Source organism: Lineus longissimus, chromosome 2 (assembly GCF_910592395.1).
Source record: "Lineus longissimus chromosome 2, tnLinLong1.2, whole genome shotgun sequence".
NCBI classification, from domain to species: Eukaryota; Metazoa; Nemertea; class Pilidiophora; order Heteronemertea; family Lineidae; genus Lineus; species Lineus longissimus.
In genome coordinates this window covers 7,956,378-7,974,536 of record NC_088309.1, presented here as the reverse complement: position 1 = coordinate 7,974,536, position 18,159 = coordinate 7,956,378, and the positions used below count along the sequence as shown (strand labels likewise).

The window sequence follows — 18,159 nt, the reverse complement described above, 5'->3', positions numbered from 1 at the left end:
ACAATGGGCCCCAGGATGAGATCAATTCAAGCCTGTCAACATGAAGATGTATGGACATCAGGCCAATCTCAGTGGTTCTTGGACTCATGCCGAGTTTGTCTCGTCCATACTGAAGTAATATTATGGAAGTTGGCTGGTATGGTCAACCTTGACCTCCTTCAACTTCAGATGGATGTATAGAATCTTACTAACTGTTCTGTACTTGACTGTGTGTAATCCTTGTTTGAAAAGCAGGAACTGAACTTCTGGGCACATTCGTGTACAAGTACCGGCAAGTATACTTGGTACCAGGCCCTCAGCTGTCAAGCTCAATTTGAACAGACATATGGAAATAAGAACAAATATTACTTGTATCACTTTTCTGAATAAATTTTATTAAAATTACACTACATAAAAGTACTTGATTGCAGTTTGATCAAGTCCATTCCATGGTGCACAGCAAACATTTGATCATCAGTCAATCTATTGGCAGACTTTGCTACATTCTTACAATTTTTACAAGACACACTTGATGCACCCCTGACCCCCCTCCAACAACGAGATTTATGAACTTAAGTATTTAACCTCAAATGGGACATTTTTTGACAGAGTATCCATCCTGAGTGTCCTGCGGTATTTCCGCTCTATTCAATCTGGCAACAATATCAACAGGTTTAGACAACGGATTGGATCAACCAAGTCACCACCAAAACATAACTGATCCGCTTATTCATTCCAAGCATGCAACAAATGTTTTCACTGATCCTGTTGTAGTGTAAAAATGCAGTCACCATTTCAAAAAATGTGTTCTTCATTTGGTAGTGGTACACACCATTTGCTGATATTTGACATCCATTCCCCCAGTTTACCCCCCCCCCCCCCCTTCAATGCTTACATACTAAACGATCGGCCCTGATACATGTATATAACTCAGCTTCAGCTATGACTGGCATAAGGAATGTCAACATCATTACTGAATTATCAAATGACGACATAATGTTGAGTTGTACAGAAGTTAACATTACAAAGTGATGCAGTGTCCCGGGGGTGATATTACAATTGCAGTGCATATTTTTTAAAGAGTGGAGGATAGAATCTACAGTTCTGAGTTCAAAGCCCAAAATACTACATGGATGCTTCACCTTGATGTTAGAAATCCTGGATATCTGGCATACTCTTCTCATATTTCATGAACTGATAACACCATAGACAGTATCACGTGATACCCTCAGTCATCAGAATACTCCCAACTATTGCCTTAGCAAATAATGATAATAACAAACGCCACAGTCATTCTAAAGTCCACTTCAAAATACGTACCACAAAGAACAGTCAATTGGTGTATTGTGTGTCTAATAAGATGCAGTAGCTGAAGAATTTAAAGGTACCATATTTTGAACTGGAAAGCACCTTGAATGAACAAGTAAAAAGTGTGCGCAATCCACTTCAGCTGCCTTGACATTGCTCCTCCATGTATTGGTGACAAGACACAATTCAAGGGAGCAACAACTTATTGGTCCCGCCATTCTCAAAGCCATTTGAAAAGCACAAAATATCAGGAACATTGTCTCTCAGATGTTATTGAAACATTATGTGCGAGGCTGATAAAGACTCTACAGTCCCAGTCACAACTGACATACCCTCTGCTTCGCGGAAGCAGCACATCACCTATGCTCTGGTGTCGCGTGTGCTGTAAACAGCTTAGACAATGGTTGCGTGCATATTGCCGTGAAGGTTAAGGGTAGCATGAAACCAATGTGAAACACACAACAATCCTCCTATGCGAAAGGAGCCTAAAGTTTAGCACAGCTCACATGAAGGTAACATAAATGGTGGCCAAACACAGTATTCGTGCAACATACGCAATTGTGACTATGACTGTACCTCAGAAATTTTATACAGGCTTAACAATTGTGAAAGAAAGTATAATACAAGTCTGTACAGTGACACATGAATGAATTGAATGCATGATATTGTCTTATGAACACACAATCCTCAAAGGAAGTAGTCAGCTTGAGGTTTCTTCGAAGGTATGCCTCGCGTTTCCTGTGGAGCGGCTTCAAATATTGTAAAGTCCCGTTGTAAATGTTCGTCTAATTCAAGTATAGCGGCAACGTTTCCGCATCTGAAAGAGGGAGTGATGAGAAAATTTAAGACAAGGCAAAACAAACATTTGAAATGTCACAATTCAAGCCGTTCATGGCGATAATCCTAAGAAATTGTTTTATACTAAATTGTCCAAAAATGCTATTTTAGTCAAACAGAAATGAAAAGATAGATCAACTATCAGTGAATTTACATGAACTGAAAGGGAACTGCAACCACATGAAGAAATATTGTTCCTTTACCTGTAACAATAATTAGGCGCCGACCAAACAGTTAGTACAGTTTCGTTAAAATGCCACTTGTAGCCTTCCATGACCAGCTGATGCGCTCGACAAATCAGATCAATATCATTAGCAGCGTTGAATTGTGCGACGACGTCACTTCCAAAGAGGTAACCAGCCCCTCGAGGACTCACACCCCAGCCTTGGGTATCTGAAACAACGAAACAAACAAGCATTAGTTCCAGTCAGGTCTAGTTTGAGCTAATCGAATAACATTGTAAACAGATCATAGCACCCTGTATTTTAGTCCCAGTTTCTAGATTGTTGCATTGTTATTTGAGGTGCTTTCAACAACTTTATAAACTCAAAGTGTGAAGACAAATACTACTCTAATATCTGTCGTGTAGCACAATTCGCTTAACATACCTTCAGGATCGGACCAAAGAAGATCACACATTGGCCCATCATGCGGCACCTCTTGTTTTCTGTCTATTGCTCGAATTTGATCTAATGTGTTGATTGACGGTGATAATCCTCCGTGGACACAGAATATCTGAAGAAAATCAACAAACAATTTGGATTCAGAATATCACACATTCACTTTTAAATAAGCTACACTTTACTCTTAGATTATCAGGTAGAGTTCTCTCTCCTGGCAGCAGGCATTACTGGCAAGGACAAAATGAAAAGAGAGAACAATTAGCTACTCTGAGATTGTGCTCAATACAAAATCCTCTGGTGACAACCCTAGCACAGACAACTCAGGCAGATGAAAGTCAGATGCTTACCTTTCCATCAATGATTGCTGACAAACTGAGGTAATCAAATATTTCTGTACAATATCTCCACACTGTGATAGACCCGTACTTCCTCAAACATTCGTCATAAAATCCATACACTTGTGTAATTTGTCGACTTTCATGATTTCCTCGAATTAATGTGATTCTGTCTGGATAACGAACCTGAAAGTGGATCGAAAAAAACTCGATGAACATACACTTCCACAATTAAATGAACTCTAGCCAAAAACTCACAAAAATCTAAGACGTCGTTTACACCAATTGAAAAGCTTTCAGCTATCAATGACTTTTTGATGTGTCCTTCTACCACGATATAATGTAATGACCGATTGATGCAGTCTGCGACTTACCTTTAATGCTAATAAAAGTAAAAATGTTTCTACACTGTAAAATCCCCGATCGACGAAATCACCCATGAAGAGGTAGTTTGTGTCTGGGACATCGCCTCCCACCTTGAACAATTCTTTCAGGTCATAGAACTGACCATGAATATCACCACAAACCTGGAACAAGAAAGGCACAATGAATGGAAGAGAAATATTCCCATTTGCATGCATCACAAAAAATTTTGAATGCAAAAGAAGAAGAAGAAGAAGAACTTACTGTGACTGGAGAATCCACTCGCTGGACATTGCTTTCCTCAACAAGAATTTCCCTGGCTTTAGCACACAACACCTTCACTTCACTCTCCTTGATGATCTCGCATCGCCGGAGCTGCTCAATTTGTCTGAAACATAATTGAAATTTATCAGCGACAGAGTTTCAAAACATATTGGCATCAAAATTAAACCTCTCTTTAACCAAATATGACAGCACAGTGCAGCAAGAATTCTTACAACATCCAAAATGATCCTGCAATACTAGCCAATAACACGGGGAGAATTATTTGTCTCAAAGGCTCACATTATCAAAACAAACTCAAGGCAGTTACAGGTACAGGGTAGCAGAAAGAAAGTGAAAAATATTTGGGAGATATTTTTCAGGGGCAACAACAGCGGTGATCTGCATACACCTATCTACATTTTTGGACCTCTGATACGTCTTCTATGAAAGAGTGCCTTGCTGTGTAAAGCGCCTGAGAGTTAGAGTTCCTTTTGAGGTGCTGTCTAAATCTGATTATGATCTAAGGCAGCCAACATGAGAATATAAATCAATGGTACCAAGTACGGGTCTATAGTAACACTGAAGGTATACAAGAATTGTAGTTCTCAGACCTATCTAAATCTCTGATGTCTGTCATGATGAGGATCTTGTGAATAAGTGAAAATTGTACACTGGACACAGTGAATTTATAACTGGTAAGTAGGTCAGAGTATGAAGAAATCCACAGCAATGCCTTGTCAAGTTGGGAAGGCTTTATCAATTGCACACACTTAGTTTATGAGTCATCATAGCAGTATCAGTCATACATGTATGTCACAGTAGGAATATAGAAATTATGATGATGTCATGTTATTGTATTTGTATTACATGTCATCCAGGCCTAATATTATTAACACTAACAGGAGGTTCATCCACACACCAATTATACTATACTCAAGACTTTAAAAGTACAGCTCGCTACACCTGCCGGGTGGAAAGTCCATGTAAATCGACAACAAGTATTGTCTACAATTGTTCGTATAGTTCTCCAAAAATATACACAGGGCCTTGCTTACATGTAAATGTTTTTGATACATACCTATCTAAATCGCTTATTTCAGTCATTATGAAGGCCTTATCAGCTAATCAAAGATATTAATCTGCAAAAAAGAAACATTATCATTGAATCGGAGCAAACATGCACTGACAAAAACTATGAAGTAGGCCTACGCCGGCTAAATACAGCAGGCCGTGGCATCAATCATTCAATCATCACAGCAAGGTCCACAGGCACAGGGACTAGGACTTGAAATCTATCATTCTATGATTACATGGTAAATCAATGTAGAATATACGACAGCAATACACTACGGAATACACTGGCGCAGTTTAATTTGGCACTCTGTCTGTACTGCACTGAAGTGTCGTGTAACTGTACAAAATCTATGTGTGTACACTACACTACACATACACGAAGAGCAAAAAATTTATGAAATATTAGCAACGGAAAGTGGACAGAAAGTTACTGAATAGGATTCATTTCGTCTTTATTTCTCGAAACTACTTATGCTAGTTAATGAAGGTATATATTAAAGAAAAGGAAATTAACAATATCAAGCCCTTTGAGGCAAAAATAGAGGAGGAAACGTACAAAAGCTGAGTGGTAAAGTGGTGAATTCGTCATTCGGTGACGCAAGTGCTTGTTCATGACGTACCACACCAAATATCAAATTAGTTTAAGTCATTTATTTTACGTTATGTTTGTATTTAGTTCAGTGTTTTCATCAAAATTCACACTAAATCAATAAAATAATTGACGATGACACAACTTTGCAAAAAAACATGCGATATGAAAAAAGGATTTGCATATCAAGTGGGTCTAACTAAATAGCTGGTACATCTATAGTTGTTGTGAACTTATTTTTGATTAAAAAATTAAAAGTCACACTTTTTATTAAAAATTAAGGCAGATATCACTTTATATTTGTATCACAATAAGAATCATATCATTGATATAACAACTTAAAAATATTTATTTCAATTTTGTGTTCTCGACAAACTCACGAGAGCCCGAGATTAACTCCATATTTGTTTTGAGGTGGGGTGGTTTTCATTCCTACAAAAACACCATTTATATCGTTCTAAAACCAATCAAACACAATGGGAAATATTCACACAGTCGGCCCAAATGAAGCCCTTGTTATATCAGGTAAAGTTTATGGTTATCGCTACTTGTTAAATGCTTTAATTCACGTTAAAATGATGTGTTTGTTTTGGCTTGTTTAGATTTTTTGTCCAGTGTTTTTCCACTCGACCACTGCCCTGGTTATCAATGTACTGATAGATATGTAGGCCTAGGCCTACATGATGATGCTCTTTGTAGTGTAAAAATCCGGAAATAAAAATGTTATTGACGCGTTTGAGCCTCTTGACACCAAGAATGTCCGGTCTATGACGATGATTGAAGCAACACTGTAACTGTCAATCGACATGCCGACCGCGACAATGTCACTGGCGACAGCACTCGGGTGTCGGCAGTAGCAGAGAGGTAGCCAAGGAGTGGACAATCCTGGACTGTACATAGGCCTACCAACATTAACATAGTCACCAAGTGGAAATTCCCATATTGACAGAATAATGTGCAGCATGATTGACCCAAAACTTGTTGATCTTCAAGTTTCAACTAATAATTACAACTAACGTTGTGCGATCTTGTATCGCCACCTCTGCATTATATCGCCATTATCGTCATGACATTTAATCCAATTAAAAAATGTCGATACGGCGCACAATCTAATCTTCTCCTGACATGACGATACGATATCGCGCATCGTTAGGTGTATAAATATTCGTTTTCATGGCGGCAGACGTGGACTGAATCATTGATCATTGTTGATTCCGTTCTTTTCAGGCGGTTGTTGCGGGGCCCAAAGTAAGAAGACTATAATTGGAGGATGGGGATGGGCGTGGTGCCTTGTGACGGATGTCCAACAGTTAGTATCCTTTGTCATCAGATGTTATATATGAAGTTGTGAACTATTCTGCTGGTAAATACAGCACAGGATCAGATATGTCAAGATCAATTGCAGCTATAAAGCAGAGAGGTTTGGACGTATATTACTGGCTTCTCACTTCCACATAAAGTCAGTCAATATGAATTCAGGATTTCATTTAATTTAAAGTATTGTAATCTATATTTCAGAATCTCTCTGGAAGTTATGACATTAAATCCTATCTGTGAACACGTTGAAACTTCGGAGGGTGTGCCATTGACAGTCACAGGTGTCGCTCAGGTTAAAGTCATGACGGAAACGGAACTTCTTGGCACAGCCTGTGAGCAGTTTTTGGGGAAGTCGGTACGCCACATTGAAGGAGTCATACTTCAAACACTTGAAGGTCATCTCAGGGCCATTCTTGGTATGTATGAAATGATACATTGCATTGTTGAATAGAGGCCTTCTTTAAATGGAATGTTGAATCTATTAATCCATTTCAGTCTCCATTGCTAATGGTCTTTCCAATGAGCCTGAAATGGCCCGCATGTAAAAATCTTATGTACATATTTATCTCGTACGCTTCAAAGAAAGGTTTAGCAAAGTGAGTCTGGCAATCAAAAATCATTTGAAACATCATACACACTGTATTGTATCTGAACCTTTTCAGGAACACTGAGTGTAGAAGCCATCTACCAAGACAGAGACCAGTTTGCCCAGCTTGTCAGAGACGTAGCGGCTCCAGATGTTGGCCGCATGGGAATTGAGGTCCTCAGTTTTACGATCAAAGATGTCTTTGATGATGTGGAGTATTTGTCATCTCTCGGACGGGCACAGACTGCCGTGGTGAAGCGAGATGCTGATATTGGTGTCGCAGAGGCACAAAGAGATGCAGGAATAAGGGTCAGTATCATTGATCAGAATTTAATATTGTATTGGGCTTGTACATGTAAGATCAGTTGTTCTTCTTCTGCATTCAGATATTTTGTGATCATCTAAATCTCTGACAATGTTGTACATTATAAAGCGCTATATAAGCACTTACATTTATTATCTATTTCAAATAAACGTTGCTGTTTTAGTTATTTACACTCATGCAGTAAGGACTACACACCTTTCTCAGTTGCTATAAAAAATTAAATTGGATGGTGTTGAAATGAGACGTATCACTTCACAAAGATCTATTTCTTGATGTTTTTCTAGGAAGCTGAATGCGAGAAGAGCAAGATGGATGTGAAGTACGAGGCAGATACCAAAATTGCAGATTCATCCCGAGAGTTCCAGATGCAGAAAGCAGCATTTGATCAAGAAGTCAATGCCAAGGTATGTCAAATAGAGAAGGGTTCCATCTCGAGCTGACGTCAAGTCAGTGAGCCATCCAGATATCAAATACCCGACTCAAAGCCAGTCACAACCCCATGGTCTCTGGCGTCAGGTCACTTTCAGTTCGTACCCAAAATATTTGTTCTGGTGGAAACCCTCTCCACTTTGCTGCAAAACTGCCTTGTAATGTTGAGAGGTAGTTCAATAGGCATGGAATCCTTGCAAGCTTGGCATAATGTTACATCATGAATAGGATGGGTAGATTTTGCTCAGCTTGTGCTCAGGAGTCATGCGTTGTGGTCAAATTCATTGTATCTCCTCATCTTCTACTTTAGAAAGCTGAGGCTGAGTTGGCATACGAGTTACAGGCAGCGAAAGAAAAGCAGTGCATCAGGAGTGAGGAGATTGAAATTGAAGTTGTTGAGAGGAGGAAGCTCATTGATATTGAAGAGAAGGAAATTCTACGAAAGGAGAAGGAGCTGACGGCGATGGTGAAGAGACCGGCTGAGTTCGAGGCTTTCAGGGTCGAGACTATCGCTGCCGGAAGGAGGTGAGTGGAGATAAGTCAGGAATTCTCATACTAGTTGGTGAGGTATTGGCGAGCTGCAAGATAAGAACTTGATAAGCACTGGTTTGTGTCATTGGTCACACTGGTAGTATTTAGATAGGTATTATATGAAATTATTATCTTGTATCGAGGAGTTGTTTTAGTTTGCTATTTAGCAGATCTCTGGTGAGGATTTCCAAACCAGATGAAGTGTATGATCCAAGCAACATTGAAAAACGTTGTCATGCTCACTGGAATCTAAAGGAAGACCTTATGCTAATGTGAGGTGGGACACCCTTCAAGGTGCTCATCTAAGAAGGCTCCTTTCAATATTCTCTTCCTCAATTCAGGACCGTTACGGTAGAAGCAGCCAGAGCCGATGCGGAGAAGATCAAATTGTTGGGAGGGGCTGATGCCCAGGCCATCGAGTGTGTTGGTAAGGCTGAAGCCGAGATGATGAGATTAAAGGCCTCTGCTTACAAACAGTATGGAGATGCTGCCGTACTTCACCTTGTCCTTGAGTCATTACCAAAGGTAGGTTTATGATTACGATGATGTTCCTGAAGGGATTAACCTTGTGACTGGAAGGTCTAAGGTTATGGTAAAAAATATGGTGATCTTTCCAGGTGCCTGTATTTCATTTGGTTGGCTGAGTTTAACAAATTTTGCTTTGAGAAACAGATATGTTATAAAAGGACAAAAAACACATCATTCTGATTGTTTCCTGCATGATGTGCTGATACTTTTCAGCACATACATCAACTCAGACATTTTCGATTGGCTAGAGATTTCGATTTAATTCCTTGCAGGTATAGATTAATCCATACTTGTTGTTAGCCATGTAGAAATCCTGTGTTTCATCAAAAATCCTCCCATTTCAGATTGCTGCCGAAGTTTCAGCACCACTATCAAAGACAGAAGAGATCGTTCTCCTGGGCGATGACCGCACTTCAGCCGAAATCGGTCGTCTTGTTAGCAGCCTCCCACCAGCCGTGTCAGCCCTTACTGGTGTTGACATCTCAAAGGTACGTTGTTAAATTATATAGGCCTTAAATATCTCATCATTACTCGATGTATGTCCAACACGTAAACACTGGTAGATATGAGAGACTGTCTGGTGTTGGTGTCTCTATGTTGCGTGTAAAATCCAGCAGCATCAATGTCTATTTATGTAAAATATGTGACCCGTCACAGCAAAACCAGGCGCATGTCGCTCTGAGCTTGGCAGCTTGAGACGGACTGTTTGATCAATTCTCTATTGTCTGCCTTTTGTGAAATATGAGCACATCAATTTCTTCCATTATCTCCTGGTGTCACTTTGGCTCATCTTCTGTCGACATGCGCCTGGTTTTGCTGTGACGGGTCACATATATCAGTCTGTCAACTGGGTTTGCCTCTCCATGACAGTCATGGGGATGAATGACAGAACAGTTTCTGCTCTATTCCTCAAAATACTAAAACAGCCTACCATTCCAAACTGATGCTAATGCATTTTACCTGTACTTTCAATGCTAGGTGTTGTTCAAATAAAATTCAAATGAGATTAGCTTAGAGGTAGGCTGGTACTATTTTTTTATTCATTTTGGACATGGGAAAAAATGATTGCTGTAAACTGCAATATTTTTGCATTTCGCACAAATTTCTTGAGAAATTTTTTGTGCATCTTGTTTTGCTTGATTTGTTTTGTTTTATTTTTATTTCCAGTTCTTTGAACTTTTCTTCTCTTTTTGCCTGACTGAGTCTGAGATATATATGGAAATCACAAGTCATGGAACCTGCCAAACATTTTAATCAAATTTCAATCCTCCTCTTCCTCACAGGTCCTGCAACAGATCCCCGGAGCCGTGAAAGCCTAGATGCAAAATAGATCCATGTTCAAAATGACAGTCCACCACAAAGGCACATTGTCCTTCTGTGCAAATATGGATGCCACTTGTGTTCATCTGTCTACCCGGGATGCGGAATATTGGACTTAGTTGCCTCATGTAAAAGATGCCGTAAATCCCAATATTTTCATGGGTTGTTTTGTCAAGGCTTTTATGTTTGCAAAAAAAATGTGTAGCCTACATGTATAAAAAAAGCTGAATATTCCGAAATTTTCTTTGGTTGTATTGACTTAATTTTGGCAACAAATAAAATCGGCACCAAAATAAGTGATTATACAGTAGTTGCATGTTTTCTAAACCTGAAATGATATAGAGTTGCTGAATCAAGTATCTTATGACAAAGACTATGAAGTACTTAAAATATGTTAGTGCGTTTAGTAAACACTATTTCTGTCTTCATCATTCATATTACGTGTGTATTTATTGAATATAAAACTTGAATGTAAACAAATGTTTCAAACTGCAAGGTGAACTTTACTGTTTCCGTCTCCCTCATTAGTGTGGTTCCTTGTGCCAAAATGTTAGCTCAAGTTTTCAGCTGCCTTTTTTTAGAAACTGAGGATAGAAACAACCTGTTCTTGTAATCACTGCATGGACGTATTAAACTTAGTTCTACACCTTATTAGAAAATATTTCGGCGTATATTAAAGCACTTGTTATAACGGTATAAAAACAGCATATATTCAATGATGACAAAAACCATGGCAGGGCCAGGGATGTTCACCTGCCTTGAAAAAAGTCTAGTCGAAAAGGGATTTTCCATTTTTCTAATATGCTGTGATATTGATTAGGCATTTTAAAGCAAGCAATACATTTGCAGTCAGACACAAGAACACTTGAATAACATTCAAGGCACAATCGGTAGAGCATACTTGTTCTATATTCTTAAACTTATTTGCTTAGTTGAAGGAGTGTCAACTTTGAGAAAATGAAGAAATTCTCTGCTGCTCTCGGCTGTAACACTAGTAATTCTTGGTGAGATTGCACCTTGGCCTCGGTTTAGATAGAGTTCATATGTGACCAGTTCCAACAAAACCAGTCGCATGTCGCTCTGAGCTTGGCAGGTTGAGATGGACTGTCTGTTCATTTCACTATTGTCTGCCTTTTGTGAAATCTGACGACATCAATTTTTTCTATTATCTTCTGGTGTCATCGAGGCTCATCTGATGTGCGATATGCGACTGGTTTTGCTAGAACGGGTCACATATTTCATGAGTAGCATGTCACTTTTTTTCACGCCAAGTCAATTAATGAATGTGCTTACGACAAGTGACAAGTGAAACATTAACCATTGCAAGTGACAACATGAATCCTATTTAAACCCAGCATTAGAGATACACATGCACTTGTTGTACACCATTTGTACAAGTAGCATGATTGTCGCTAAATCTTTTATTATTTTTCTACTAAAGTTTAGATTTGCTTATTTTATACTGTTAGCATTAGGGAATTGCTTCTTGTTCAAACAATTTTCGGAGACCTCTCCGGCATTCTTTTCAAATCAATACGTTCCATCATGATTGGCTACCTGTTATTACAGTTGAAAAGATAGAATATTTTCGCTGATGTTTTTAACTGCATACGTGTTCATGTTTTAAGCAGATTAGTGAGAGTTTCTGAATAAACATGTAGCCAACTGTATTTTGTCCTGTCCAATTAAAAATAATAAGACCTTCAACTTCCGATAATTTAACAAAGAAAACAAATTATGATACTCCATCCAAAGGTTTTCATACTAAAATAAAAGTGACATTGTCATCATTTGTTAAGGAAAACCTCTAATGATGAGCACTTATTCATTCCTGGAACTGCATTGACTTTTGCATCGCCTGGCAGTACATATTAGATATTCCATTGACAAAGTGATAACATCTTTGCCAATTGCGTTAGATCTGATTTCGAACTAAGCTGGCTCTTCCTGTGGGAGCTTGCAGTATTACAGTACACTGTAGTAGGACTTAGAAATGATGTATAAAGAATATGTGTTATCAGTTTTATTCATATTTTCAAAATGTAAGATTGATGTGGAATGAAATAAGAATAGAAAATTGTATTTCTGTGTGCAGCATACATGTATGTATGTTGAATGTTCATGATGTACATTGATGATAGTAATTTTACATTGCACTGATTTGGAAAAAGGTTTTTTTCGATGCACTTTTTGAAAATCTTAATCCCTGTTCCTGTTTTATATCTTGAATCCAGGCACAGTAATATTAAAATAGGCATTGGTGATGTTCAAGTGTTGTAATTGACTTACACATTGAATGGTTGTCTTAATATGTTTACAGTTTCTTTCAAATTTGATGAGAGAAATCCAATCAGGAGTCCGGGGGGGATTAACATATGCTGTGCCAATTTACATCTCAATGAAAAACTGTCATGATTCTTGTATTTATTTACCACCGTTGGACTGGTGGCAGTGCAATTCAGAGAAACATGTGCCGAAGACGTCCGAGAATTTTGTCCTTGATCTGAGCGATGAGGTGTGCAAGATTCTGATTAAGAATCAGGTGGCATATCTACAGACTCGAGAAAAAAACCTGCACTGTACAAATTGCACCAAAGAAATCCGATATTTTTGTGGCCTTCTGTCATCTATGTGCTCTATTACCACTTTGCACAAAATTTACTACTGCTTTCTGATTCTGATTCTGATTCCCCCTAGAAATGACTTTGAATCTACTGTTCCCTCTCTAGACTGAATAAGCATGGTTTCATTTTTGCATGGAGTTATCCATTAAGACAAGACTTTAAGGGAACAGCTTCTGTCACAAATCACTAAGTCCTAATCTAAGATAAGACATTGGTAAGTTTAAACGGCTCGTTCCGTCTTAATCATTCTGAATGCTGTGACCAGTACATGTAGCACTGTATACATGTACATGTTCAGTTTATCCTCTGCAATAAGAACATCCTTTAGACTGGGATTGTCCTTAATAGAGAGTTGTCCTGATTACAGTTAATACAGAGGTCGAATTTAATAGAAATAGCCAAATCCAGAACAGAATGAGTGTCCTTACTAAAGAGAGGTGTCCGCTAAGGGATGTTTAACTGTACATATACACTGTACATTGAATGTACTGGTTCGTTATGATATCAGGCTGATTCCTAACTACATAACTCGCTCCTCATAGAAAATGACTGATGTAAGATCTTATGAAATTGTTATTCTAATCTTAACGAGCAAGTACATGTAAAATTGACTTTTCCTCATGCTATGACTGCTTTGACGTCAACAATGTGTTATGCTGTAGTAAATAATCCACAGTGTTGTTTTATTTGTTTATTGGCCTTATTGCACGATTGATTATGTTTATTTTTTTCTTTATTATTGCGATTATTGTGTAATATTAGGAATATATTATGTGTTGGAGTGGGGAATAGTTTCCAATGGATCCGCTTACTACTCGCATATTTGTGTATATTTTCTACAACTTTTTGCAAACGTCGTACATGTAATAGCTTTTATTGATGTATCAATAATCATTTTTACCAAAGATTGATTTTACATTTTGACTCGTGAGTGTGTTAGGCAGCTCTGTTCTTGTCAATTATCTTATCTCAGATAATCTTTCTGCCTTATTTATACAGATTTTTTTTATTATTGTTTAATTCTTACCCATTCGTAATTGGTAAGATTGGTAAGAAAAAGGATCCATCTTTATCCAAACAAAAACCTACACTCCAAGTTATGTGACTGCTTTGTACTGGAGAGTCATCATTAATTCGGTCTAACGCCAATTGAATCTCGATTTCACTTTCTAATTCATCCGGTTTCATCTATGTTGACTGTGGATGTGAAGGCTACTTTCTTTCCTTTTTTTTTTCATCCATGAAAAGTATTTTTCTTGCACCTCCGGTAACATGCTTATGAACAAGTAAACTCTCAAACCTTCTGATCTCTCAACCTTAGTGTTTTTGGACAGCTATGCAAGTGCATGCTACAGTATATGTTCTTTCTTACCTATCCCAGATATATTCTGCATGCACTGAATTCAATACCAAAGCGTGTATCATAAAAAATGAGTGGTTTTTAAAAAAGAAATTGGCATTGATGCTTTAAACTTCAAATGAAAAGGGAAACATTGCTAATCTGAGCAGATGACAATGTCGATGTCAGACCTACGGTAGAATGAGTACCACGTCGACTTCTAAAAGTTAATGAAGACAGGAGTTCTTATTAATATATTAATGTGCATGTGTTATAAAGGTGTTATTTTCTGAAACGGCTGTCGTGTCTTTATAGGTACAGTAACACATACATGCAAATTTGTAAATACATGTAAGCGGATTATATTCTTATGAGGTTCTGCGAGTTGAGAGACCGTCATGAATACTTGGCAGTTTTATACAAATAGGGCCTATGTTTTTGCAGAGAACAACAAAATCTTAGCTGTTAAAAACCATACATGTACAAGCATATGCATGTTATACAGTATGAGTCCACTAATGAAGAATAGTTCTATTAGGATCAGAGATGAACAAAATTATTTCCTTGGTCTCTATAGGCTACCGGAAAATGCCATCAAAATTATCCAAGAAGTCTGCCAAGTTATTTTTGATTGGTCTATGCCTCAATAGTATCAGGTATTATCTTGTATTCTCAAAGGTATAAATGTTGTTGTTTGAAAAATTATATTCATGAAATCGTTCAAGTACAGTGAAAAGAAGCTGATGACTGGTACCTAGTATTTGCCAGACTATGACTGGTACCTGGTACGTGCATATTAAACAGAGTGTGCAATGTAGTTGGCTGAAAATGAGTAGGTCTAGAATTCGATTAGTGCACTTCGGAAACATCATGTGGCTTGCCTAGTGCGGTTTTACTAACATGAGTGTTGTGAATGAGAATCATTTAGAATATCTGAATTATATAGTTAAGAAATTGTAAATAACCACCATCTGTTTCTCATTAAAGCTATGAGACAACTTGGCAAAGTCACTATTTAAAGCGAATGAGGCCTTGGTTGACGGTCTATAGACATGCAGTGACAGTGTACATTTGAAGCCAGTAATGGTAAAACTGTTTAAATATTGTACTGGGAAACATCATAGCATTGATGTAATTGCTAGTGTTCGAAAGACTAACAAATGTATCAAATGACTGGTCAAAATTTCAGCTTCTTCTCCAAACAGTATCGGTATTTGAAACGAAATGTAACATCAATGTATCCAATGTTTGATGTTTAGGAAACTGTAGCATATATCCTGCTGTACACGAGCTTGCTTTAGCCTCTTCTCAAAGCCACTCACTGTTGACAGGTCAGTACACACATGCACTGTGAACCGCCAAATGCTTGCGTGCGTTTTTTTTTTTTTAATTGGAATAACTGAGAATTGTTTAGTAATTCCCCAAAATAAAAATTGTGAATTTTCTGTGCAAACATAACGAGGTGTGAATATTTGGCTGTTGAAAGTAGTTCTTATATAAATTAAAGTTATTTCCGAACATTTAGTACAGTAGAAGTGTTCGATTACATGTTGTTCATGAAAAAAGGATTAACAATCTAATGGTTATGGTGTCTCTATTTCATGTATCATGTAAAATTCATGTTTTAGTACCACAAATGACCTTCTAATAAGTGTCTCAGGGTTCTATGTTGATATTAGCTCCATTGCTGCCTTTTCTGACTGAAACTGCAGTTAACTAATGTTAAAAAATTTAAAATCAACTTGTAAATAGTTGTATGTGGTAAATGAACCATATTGAATGAAAAAAAGCCTAGACGTTTTTCCCGTATTTTGTATTGGACCTTGCTCTTGAGTGGCTTTAGGGTTGGATCTAAATGTGGCAGAGGCAATTACATGTAATCTCTGAAAGGCTTGTGGCAGTTTGAGAAGACCAAAGTAAACTGTTGTAGCATGTATCTGTACGAATTTAAACCTGGTGTAAACCATTATTTCTATTCTGCTTGTTCTACCTAGTCATCCAGAACCAAGAATTTATCAAGACTTCATCATTAAATTCTTACCAGTATCCAGTTAAAAATGTTTCAGTCATTGTACTGATTTGGTGTCTAATGTTGCCCACAGTGCCAAAGGGGTTACAGTAATTGCCTGTAGTTTTATACTGTAGTTCAGTTTCAACTTGTGTACATGTAAACTGTTCCTTTTAGTTGTAATTTGTCTTATATGTATTTATACTATCTGAATAAAGATACCCTACTTAGAATTTTGTGCTTGTTGCATACCGTATCAGGTTGTCCCATGGCTCAGCATCCCAGCAGTTGTCCCCCTAGAGTGAAGTGATTCACACTGGGTTGTCTCAAAGCCAGGCTCATTGTCGCCCAAACAGTGATTCATGTCCTCACTGGTTTGTTTCAAAACCAGGGTGGTTGTCTTTCAACAGTAATGAAAGACCACACTAAGTTGTCTCAAAACCAGGCTGGTTTTCTCTCAGACAATTGAAGATTGCACTGAGTTGTCTCATAGCCATGCATGCTGGTTGTCTCTCAACAGTAATTGAAGACCATACTGGGTTGACAGGCTGGTTGTGATGAAAGAACACACTGGGTTGTCTCAAAGCCAGGCTGGTTGTCTCTCGACAGTAATTGAAGACCATACTGGCTTGCCAGGCTGGTTGTGATGGATGACCACACTGGGTTGTCTCAAACCAGGCTGGTTGTCTCCCAGACATGTACAGTTGAAGACCACACTGGGTTGTCTCAAAGCCAGGCTATTTGTCTCTCAGCGGTGATTAAAGAACACACTGGGTTGTCTTAAAAGCCAGGCTTGTTGCCTCCCAGACAGTTGAAGACCACACTAGGTTGTCTCAAAGCCAGGCTGGTTGTTTCTCAACAGTAATTGAAAACCATACTGGTTTGCCAGATTGATTGTGATGGATGACCACACTGGGTTGTCTCAAACCAGGCTGGTTGTCTCCCAGACAGTTGAATACCACATTCGGTTGTCTCAAAGCCAGGCTAGATGTCTCTCAAGAGTGATTGAAGACCACACTGGGATGTCTCAAGTCCAGACTGGTTAGCTCTCAACAGTGTTTGAAGACCACACTGGGATGTCTCATGGCCAGGCTGGTTGTCTCTAAATAATTATTGCAGAACAAACTGGGATGTCTCAAAGCCAGGCTGGTTGTCTCTCAACAGATCGAAGACCACAATGGGTTTAAAGCCAGGCTGTTTGTCTCCCAGACAGTTGAAGACCACGCTGGGTTGTCTCAAACCAGGCTAGTTGTCTCCTAGACATGTACAGTTGAAGACCACACTGGGCTGTCTCAAGGCTAGGCTGGTTGTTCCCAACTGCGATTGAAGACCACACTTGGCTGTCTCAAGGTCAGGCTGGTTGTCTCCCAACCAGTTGAAGATCACACTGGGTTGTCTCAATGCCAGCTTGGTTGGCTCCCAAGCAATTGAAGACCACACTGGGTTGTCTCAAAGCCAGGCTGGTTGTCTCTCAACGGTATTTGAAGACCACACTGGGATGTCTCATGGCCAGGCTGGTTGTCTCTCAATAATGATTGATGTCCACACTGAGTTGTCTCAAGGCCAGGCTGGTTGCCTCTCAACAGAGATTGATGTCCACACTGAACTGTCTCAAAGCCAGGCTGGATACGGGTCTCTCAACAGTGATCGAAGACCACATTTGGCTGTCTCAAGGTCAGGCTGGTTGTCTCCCAACCAGTTGAAGATCACACTGGGTTGTCTCAATGCCAGGTTGGTTGGCTCCCAAGCAATTGAAGATCGCACTGGATTGTCTCAAGGC

The 18,159-nt window shown here is 38.7% G+C and overlaps 2 protein-coding genes across 2 annotated transcripts; one reads left to right on the top strand and one right to left on the bottom strand.

The window, feature by feature from the left end:
- Positions 1 to 359: 359 nt before the first annotated feature.
- Positions 360 to 5,404, bottom strand: LOC135482494 (serine/threonine-protein phosphatase 4 catalytic subunit). The gene is made up of 8 exons (XM_064762565.1): positions 5,340 to 5,404; positions 4,788 to 4,848; positions 3,710 to 3,833; positions 3,457 to 3,609; positions 3,095 to 3,268; positions 2,733 to 2,859; positions 2,328 to 2,517; positions 360 to 2,104 (listed from the first exon to the last, which is right to left on the bottom strand). The coding sequence occupies exons 2-8, from the start codon at positions 4,811 to 4,813 to the stop codon at positions 1,975 to 1,977; spliced, it is 924 nt and encodes a 307-aa protein (XP_064618635.1). The 5' UTR covers positions 4,814 to 4,848; positions 5,340 to 5,404; the 3' UTR covers positions 360 to 1,974.
- A 356-nt stretch (positions 5,405 to 5,760) lies between these two features.
- LOC135482493 (flotillin-2-like) lies at positions 5,761 to 16,612 on the top strand. The gene is made up of 9 exons (XM_064762564.1): positions 5,761 to 5,897; positions 6,600 to 6,681; positions 6,891 to 7,105; positions 7,352 to 7,584; positions 7,885 to 8,004; positions 8,340 to 8,554; positions 8,902 to 9,085; positions 9,433 to 9,576; positions 10,372 to 16,612. Exons 1-9 carry the CDS (start codon positions 5,849 to 5,851, stop codon positions 10,405 to 10,407), a joined length of 1,278 nt encoding a protein of 425 aa, XP_064618634.1. The 5' UTR covers positions 5,761 to 5,848; the 3' UTR covers positions 10,408 to 16,612.
- The last annotated feature ends 1,547 nt before the right edge of the window (positions 16,613 to 18,159 follow it).

What these genes read in the sequence shown, in the direction of transcription:
- LOC135482493 (XM_064762564.1), top strand. Translation starts at nt 5,849, where the DNA reads ATGGGAAATATTCACACAGTCGGCCCAAATGAAGCCCTTGTTATATCA. An exon ending in ATCAAGAAGTCAATGCCAAG is followed by an intron (nt 8,005 to 8,339) that starts GTATGTCAAATA and finishes CTTCTACTTTAG; the next exon opens with AAAGCTGAGGCTGAGTTGGC. An exon ending in ACTATCGCTGCCGGAAGGAG is followed by an intron (nt 8,555 to 8,901) that starts GTGAGTGGAGAT and finishes TCCTCAATTCAG; the next exon opens with GACCGTTACGGTAGAAGCAG.
- LOC135482494 (XM_064762565.1), bottom strand. Translation starts at nt 4,813, where the DNA reads ATGACTGAAATAAGCGATTTAGATAG. An exon ending in GAAATAAGCGATTTAGATAG is followed by an intron (nt 3,834 to 4,787) that starts GTATGTATCAAA and finishes ATTATGTTTCAG; the next exon opens with ACAAATTGAGCAGCTCCGGC. An exon ending in TACTTTTATTAGCATTAAAG is followed by an intron (nt 3,269 to 3,456) that starts GTAAGTCGCAGA and finishes ATCCACTTTCAG; the next exon opens with GTTCGTTATCCAGACAGAAT.